Source organism: Andrographis paniculata, unplaced genomic scaffold (genome assembly GCF_009805555.1).
Source record: "Andrographis paniculata isolate CXL003 unplaced genomic scaffold, ASM980555v1 Contig50END, whole genome shotgun sequence".
NCBI lineage: Eukaryota > Viridiplantae > Streptophyta > Magnoliopsida > Lamiales > Acanthaceae > Andrographis > Andrographis paniculata.
Genome location: NW_026137585.1, coordinates 1,273,032 through 1,281,508, shown reverse-complemented (window position 1 = coordinate 1,281,508; position 8,477 = coordinate 1,273,032). Strand labels below are relative to the sequence as shown.

The 8,477-nt window shown below is 31.0% G+C and overlaps 1 protein-coding gene and 1 pseudogene across 1 annotated transcript; both read left to right on the top strand.

The window, feature by feature from the left end:
* The first annotated feature begins 256 nt into the window (after positions 1-256).
* LOC127253211 (cytochrome P450 71D10-like) lies at positions 257-2,223 on the top strand (annotated as a pseudogene).
* Positions 2,224-5,938: 3,715 nt separating this feature from the next.
* LOC127253398 (salviol synthase-like) lies at positions 5,939-7,657 on the top strand. The gene is made up of 2 exons (XM_051277973.1): positions 5,939-6,846; positions 6,923-7,657. The coding sequence occupies exons 1-2, from the start codon at positions 5,971-5,973 to the stop codon at positions 7,529-7,531; spliced, it is 1,485 nt and encodes a 494-aa protein (XP_051133930.1). The 5' UTR covers positions 5,939-5,970; the 3' UTR covers positions 7,532-7,657.
* Positions 7,658-8,477: the final 820 nt, after the last annotated feature.

The window sequence follows — 8,477 nt, the reverse complement described above, 5'->3', positions numbered from 1 at the left end:
CTTTGCTAGTTCCGTGGCGCCACATCGAATACTAGCCAACTTAGCCTTGAAATATGGTCCCTTGATGCACTTGAAGCTCGGCGAAGTCTCCACGATCGTGGTTTCATCATCCGAAGTGGCCGAACAAATCCTAAAAACACATGACATCAATTTTGCCAATAGGCCATCACTCTTTGTGCCCGAGAAAACTTATCAGTGTACCGATATAGCATTCGCCCCATAAGGTGAATACTGAAGACAGTTGCGCAAAATTTGCATGTTAGAGCTTTTGAGCAAGAGACGCGTCCAATCTTTCCGAACTTCGAGGGAGAAAGAGTTTTTGGGTATGTGCCTATGGATAGCGGAAAAACAAGGGTCAACGATCAACTTGACTGCAAAAATCGACTCCACTCTATTCGATAGTTTTGTACAGGCATCCGTCGGGAGAATGAGTCGCAAACAAGGTGTTCTTACATCCACAATCAAAGAAGTGATTGCGCTCATTTCGGGCTTTTTGGTTGTCGACATGTATCCCTCCATCAAAGCATTGCAAGCAATAACCGGAATGAAACACAAAGCAGAACAGTTGCACAAAAAGTTCCGTACGATATTTCAAGAAATCATCGAGGATCACAAAGTGGCCGCGGGTGAATCCAAACAAAGCGAGGATTTGATCGATGTCCTCTTAAGGTAAAACGACGCCGGGCACGAGCTGTATTTAACTACCGATAACATTGAAGCTGTCATGGTGGTGAGTTCATTTTAACATAGACGATCTATTTGACTCCTCTCTGGTAACCAATTTCGATCTCACGTTGAAACAGGATATGTTCGGAGGTGGGATTGAAACGATATCCGCGACTGTAGATTGGGCCATGACGGAAATGTTGAGACATCCCCGAGTCCTTCAAAAGGCACAAGACGAGGTTAGATCAGGGTTGTAAACAAATCAAATAATCTAATTTGATTCAATTTGAAATCTTGTGATTCAAATTGAATACAAATGTTCTATTAGAGCAACTCCAACCGACTCCATATTTGAAAAAATTCTTCAAGTATCGAGTCAAAACTCTTGAATATTGTCCCACCTTGGTAAAGGTGTGTGAACTCTCTTGGTTTACAAGGGTGAAGACCCATCCACTTATCACCAATTGGTTTTAGATTGAGAATTTAAATTCCATTATAACATGGTATAAGAGCCATGGTGCCGTAGTGAGTAGGGATCCTGTATGAATTTTCGAGATTATGATCTCGAGAGGGGAGTGTTGAATATTGTCCCACATTTGTAAACATGTGAAAACTCTCTTGGTTTATAAGGGTGAATGACTCCTCCAATTACTTTTAGATTGGAAGTCCAGATTCCATCAATGATGGGAAAAATTTTTATTTTTCAAAATATCCTGATAAATTATTATTATTATTTTTTATTTTATATCTCTGACCTCTAATTTATGACTTTAAATAGATCCTATTTGAAAATAGTCATTCAAAATAAAAAAATTAGATTGGAAGCCTGGATCCATTCCTAACAAAAATAGCTCCAATAGTCTCCATTTATCCTCCAAATTTGGAGTCATTCAAATTCAAAGTAATTTTTTTTTTAAGAAAATAGAGGAATCGATTAAAGATAATCTTAGATTTTACTATGAATCAAATATAAATATGAGATTTTCATATTCGATTCATTTACAATCCTAGGTGAGACACACTTTCAAGGACAAGGGATTCGTCGAAGAGTCGGAGATTGATAAACTAAAGTACCTCAAGTTAGTCATCAAGGAGATCCTCCGGCTACATCCACCGATACCTTTATTACTTCCGAGAGAAAACTTGGAGGAATGTGAAATTAATGGATATAAAGTAGCCGCAAAGACGTAGGTTCTAGTGAATGCGTGGGCGATTGGAAGAGATCCAAAAAAGTGGAAAGATCCCGAAAGCTTCTTACGGGAGAGATATCTCGAACTTATGGAGCTTGATTACACGGGGACTAAGTTGGAATATATCCCTTTTGGTGCCGGGAGAAGGATTTGCCCCGGAATATCGTTCGGGCTCGCGCACGCCGAGCTCTCGCTCGCCATGCTTCTCTATCACTTCGATTGGGTTGCGCCGGAAAATTTGGACATGATGGAGACCTTTGGTGCAACGGCGAGAAGGAAAAATTCGTTTCATGTTACTCCTATTGTTAGAAATCCTTTTGCCAATGTAATTTTACTGTGTTTTATGGAAGTAATAAATGACAATTAAAGATATTTTATATTTTATTTTTAATATAATTAATTGAGTTTTACTATTGTGTACAATTTTTCTTTTTTTTTTTTTATGAATTTTTTGTTTTAGGAATTATATAAATATATATTTTTTTAATTTTTAGATATTTTGTAAAAAAATAATAATGTATATTTATTTATAAATATAAGTAATTTTTTTTTCATTGTAAATTATGTAAAATATAATATATATATATATATTTGGATATGTGTTTTTATTATGTTAATTAATTTATTATTTCACTAGCTTATAACTTTTAAGTAAGTTTATTTCATTCTAAAATAAAATTTATTATGTGATAAAAATTTGTATATTAAAAAGAAATTTGTAATAGTAAGATTTTCTATTTTGCTTTAATTTTTAAAAAATTAAATATTTTACAAATAAAAAAATAAAAAATAGCAAAAAAATTCTATGGTTGCTAAATTTGCTGAAAAGACCATTTGGGTATTAAAATTTTATTTTACTTACTTGATTCATATAATGTTGCAATTAATACCTTATCTATTAGCATTTAAAAGAGATTATTACAAATCCATAAATAACATATTAGATGATAGAAACTAGTTTTAAATAATTTTAATCAGCTCGGATAGGGTGCAAAATTCTTATTTTCAGCACCCATGCTGATTTGTTAAGTTTAAATAATATTTAATTATATAATCTAAGATAATTATATAAAAGATAGAATATTCATTTTTTTTTTTTTCGGAAAGATATAATATTTTTAAAAATATAAAGAATAAGGGGTACAAAATTGAAAGATATAATATTTAATATATATATATATATATATTTTTTATCGGAAAAAAATAATTTTAGAGCAATTCAGACAATCTTTTGACTACCTCAAACAATGGCGTAGCCTAAAGAGGGCCCAAGGATGTTAGGCCCGTAATTATTTTAATTCTTTTATTTTGTGTATATATTGCAGAGAAAATTGCAAAAAATATGTCGCACTTATATATAGTATTATCACTTTTGTCTTTATTTGTCTCGTTGGTAAAATATATCTCACATGTTTATAAAATCGCTATTTATGTTATATGTCTGCTCGTGATATTCACACCACGCGTCGTTACGCGCGGTTAAATGATAGAAATAACTACTTTTGCAAATATGTGGTATATATTTTGTCAGCGAGATAAATACAAAATAAAAGTGATAATGAGGTACAAGTGTGATATATTTTTTTGTAATTTTCCAATATATTGTATAAGTATAATTTTTAAAAATTAACAACAAAATAAAAAAATTGGACAAAACAAAATTTTTTATAACTCATACTCCTTCTGTCTCAGAACTAGCACGAGATTTAAGAAATATTGATATTATATTGACAGTTGGTAAAAAGTATAAGTAAAAGACTTTTTTTGCCTTTGTGAGTGTATTAATATAAAAAGTAGTGGCAATTGTGTAATAATACGAAGAGTAAGGATAGTTTTACAGTGATATAGTTATTTATGGAAAAAAAACTATTCTTTTGAAACAGACAAAAATAGTAAATAAGACTATTTTATTGAGACGGAGAGAAACAAACAAATCCCTCAAGTTTTACCGTTTTGTGCAAGTTGATAAAAAATAATTTTCGATGTTAAAAACTTATAATTAATTGACATCAAGTTTTTTTTCTATTTAAATATATATATATATATATATATATAAAAGTCTAATAAATTATTTTACAACTACCTACTCTATGTGACGATTATTTCATTATATATAAAATATACAAATTAAGGACACAGATCCCATGTTGATTGGATTTGACTTTGATACATCATATGTAATAAATGTAACCAATATACTCCCTCTGTGTCAGATGCTATGTCCACGCTACCGTTTATGTCCGTCTCATATGCCATGTCATTTTTCTTTTTTGAAAAATGATTACACATTTTAATCTCATTTTAAATTTTTATTTTTTTTAATTTTAATTAAACTAATTAGTTATCTTAATTTTAATTTATAATTATTTATATTATAGGATAATTATTTTCACTAATACATTCTTAATTATCTACTAATTACACCCCTTCTAAAATACCGTGTCTACAGTGTAGCAAATACGGTATGTGGAACGGAGGGAATATATTTTATATAGTAGAATATATTTATAATATAATACTCTCTCTGTTCCATAAATATAATTTTAACTGAATTGGACATGAAATTTAAGGAATATTAATATTATATTGGTAGTGAATAAAAAATATGGATAAATTTATTATTATTTTTTTTATCTTGTGAGTATATTAGTGTAAAAAATAATTGAAATTGTGTAATAAAAATGAAAAAATAATGGTAGTTTTACGGTGATATAGTTATTTATGAAAATAAGACTATTGTTTTGAGACGGACAAAAATAATAAACAATGGGACGGATGAAGTACTATATATTATATTCTAACTCACCATATATAATTTTACAAATTTTTCTAAATAGCAAATAATTATCTTTCTAATAAAATGCGCTATACTTTTCTCATCATATTATTCAAATAAAAAAAAAATAATTACATCATTTTCTTTTTTATTATATCGTCTTTATTTTTAAATTATCTTACTTAATATTATTCACTTTAATTCTCGTGTCGAAAATCAACTGTATCACCTTTGAAGTATTATGTAAAAATATATATTGTGTGTGGTTATTTATTATATATGTTTGATTAAGACTCAATCAAAATAACCAATCCGATATGTTATTTCAAATGGATACGCTCGACAACAAATCTTGTCAATGGATACAACAATTATAATAAATTCATTAAATAATACACCATGTAACAATCTTACAGTTTAAAATTTTCAAAATACCTCAGTTATAATTTCCCGTTATTATATTAAAATTTAATCAGCATAATAATAATAATAATAATAATAATAATAATAATAATAATAATGATGATGATGATGATGGTAGGCATAAAAAAATTAAAATCTTAAATTAAATTAAATATCATATATATGGAAAGAAAATAAAATTTCGATAAAATAAATATGCGATATTTAATCTGCACATATTTAATATTTGTACAATAAATATCAATTATTAATACAAAAATTTATTTAAAATGAAATATATCGGTGCACAAATAGAATCATAATAAATTTGAAGATACACAAATAGAATCATAATAAATTTGAAGATATTTATTATATTAATTATAATACTTCCTTTTTCATATATGCCACTTTTCATTTTAAAAGGATTTGAGTGCGTACCTTCCTTTTTAGTGAAGATTTTTATATCATTTTTTTTCTCGAAAGATATTAATTTAAATATTTCTTTTGTTGTCGAAATTAATTTATTTTGTTGTCAAATTTATTATAACTCCGTTTATGCACGTAATATTTGTATGCTATCTTTCATTTTAAACAAATTTTTGCATTAATAGTTGATACTTATCGTACAAATATTAACATAAGTGCATAATTAAATATCATATATTTATTTTATTAAAATTTTATTTTTTTCAATATATATATATATATATATGATATTTAATTTAATTTAAATATTTAATTTTCAATACCTAAAATAACTTGCACACAATCCCCTCTCGATTTAATCGGGTTTAAAATTTTAAAATCCATAACCCGCCTTAAATGTTAAATTTTCAATAACTCATCGCTAACGTACTTATATATATATATATTATTACATACACTCATACGATATGTACAATTCATTGCAATTCTACGAAATCTTGATTCTTGATGGATATCGATATCTCATCCCTTGTTCTAGTTTCTTTGCTCGTATTTTTTATGTCGCTTTATATCTTCGCCACTCAGACGAAACGAAAATCCAACAATCTTCCACCAGGGCCAAAAAAGCTCCCGTTGATCGGGAACTTGCACCTTTTTGCTAGTTCCGTCGCGCCACATCGAGTCCTAGCCGACTTAGCCTTGAAATACGGCCCGTTGGTGCACTTACGACTCGGCGAGGTCTCTACCCTCGTGGTTTCATCGGCAGAAGTTGCAGAAGAAGTTATGAAAAAACACGACCTCAACTTTGCCAATCGACCGTCGCTCTTCTTAGTAGAGATGTTTTACAAAGATGCCGATATAGCATTCGCCCCGTACGGTGAGTACTGGAGACAGTTGCGTAAAATTTGCACGTTAGAGCTCTTGAGCAAGAGACGTGTCCAATCTTTCCGGCCGTCGAGGGAGAAAGAGATTTTGGATATGTGTAGACGGATAGCTCAGAAGGAAGGGTCCGTAATTAACTTGTCCGAAAGAATCGAGTCTACTCTATTTAGCGCTCTCGTAAAGGCATCCGTCGGGAAGATTGCTAACAAAGAAGGAATCCTTGTATCCACGATCAAAGAAAGCGTCGATCTTGTATCCGGTTTCTCCGTCGTGGATATGTATCCTTCCATCAAATTGCTACGACTAATCAGCGGAATGAAACGCAAAGTAAAGCCGATGCACGCTAAAATCGACGCGATATTACAAGAAATCATCGACGATCACAAAGTGGCCATCGGTGAATCCAAACTGCGCGAAGATTTTGTCGATGTCCTATTGAAGTTCAATGACGCGGGAAGCGATCTATATCTAACTATCGACAACATAAAAGCCGTCCTTTTTGTGAGTAATTTTTTTTCTTATAAAGATTCTACTCGACTCCTCTCCGTTAACATCTTTCGATCTCTATTTCAAACAGGATATGTTTGCCGGTGGGATCGAAACATCATCCGTGACCATAGATTGGGCCATGGCGGAAATGTTGAGACACCCCCGAGTTCTTCAAAAGGCACAAGACGAGGTGAGACGCGTCTTCGCAAACAACGGATTCGTCGAGGGGTCCGAGTTCGATAAACTAAAGTACCTCAAGTTCGTCGTCAAGGAGATCCTCCGACTACATCCGCCGTCTCCTTTACTACTCCCGCGACAAAACTCGGAAGAATGCGAAATTAACGGATACAAAGTAGCCACAAAGACGAAGGTTCTTGTGAATGCGTGGGCAATTGGAAGAGATCCAAAAATGTGGAAAGATGCCGACAGTTTTATACCAGAGAGATATCTTGATCTTCATGAGATCGATTACAAGGGGAATAATTTCGAATACATTCCTTTTGGCGCCGGGAGAAGGATTTGCCCCGGATCTTTATTCGGGCTTGCGTACGTCGAGCACGCGCTGGCCGCCCTTCTACTTTACTTCGATTGGGTTTCGCCGGAAAATGTCGACATGGCCGAGTCCTTCGGGGCTACGGCGAGAAGGAAATATCCGCTTCGTGTTATTCCGATTGTTAGAAATCCTTTGCCTATGTAATTTTATTACGATGTTTTACTATGTTACGGAGTTAATAAATGAAATCAGTCATTAGGGCGTTTGTGTAGTAAACAACGTATGGTTTATAAAATATTAGTGTGTTGTTTCGCAAAATTTGAATTGGAATAGTCGTGTGATGTGATATAAATAGGTGTTGATGTGATGTTTTGAATGTAAAATTAATTTTTAGTATAATATAAAAAATAAAAAATTAAGTATTTGATTTGATGTTTTTTAGGAAAAAAATGGGATTAATAGTGTATTTAAAATCCGATCCCCAAACGAACACACCCATAGTATATTATCTGGTATATATTATAAATACAGTAAGGATGTGTTTGTTTGGGGATTAGATTGGATTTACGCTATTCATCTCATTTTTTCCCCCAAAAAACATCAAATCAAACACCTATTTTTTATTTTTTATATTATACTAAAAATCAATTTTACATTCAAAACATCACATCAACACCTATTTATATCACATCATACAATTATTCATATTCAAAATTTTTACTATTCAAATTTTAACTCAAAATTCAAACCCCCAAACAAACACAGACTTATTAAAGTCCCGCATTGAAAAATTAAAAGAAAAAGTCACGATCCTTTTAAGTTTCAAATTAACTCTACTAATAAAAAGTTTTTTATCTTAGGCCCAAGGCTATTTCAGTTTGGATCTGAATAAAATATAATCAATTTTAGAGTGGCTAAAATATTTAGAAATTAGTCCAATCCTATTTACTCTCTTGAGCTATTTAATTTTGTATGTGAGAAAATGGTTGAAGCAATTCCAAACCCAAGCCAATTCTAGATCAATTTTTAATGAAAAGGCCCATATTTTTTAATGAAAAGGCCCATATTAAGATCCAAAATTGAACTCAAAACTCAAAGTTCATAGATTTGAAAATCTAAAAAAATAAAATAAAAAATATAAGAAGAAAAA

What these genes read in the sequence shown, in the direction of transcription:
- LOC127253398 (XM_051277973.1), top strand. Translation starts at nt 5,971, where the DNA reads ATGGATATCGATATCTCATCCCTTGTTCTAGTTTCTTTGCTCGTATTT. An exon ending in ACATAAAAGCCGTCCTTTTT is followed by an intron (nt 6,847 to 6,922) that starts GTGAGTAATTTT and finishes TATTTCAAACAG; the next exon opens with GATATGTTTGCCGGTGGGAT.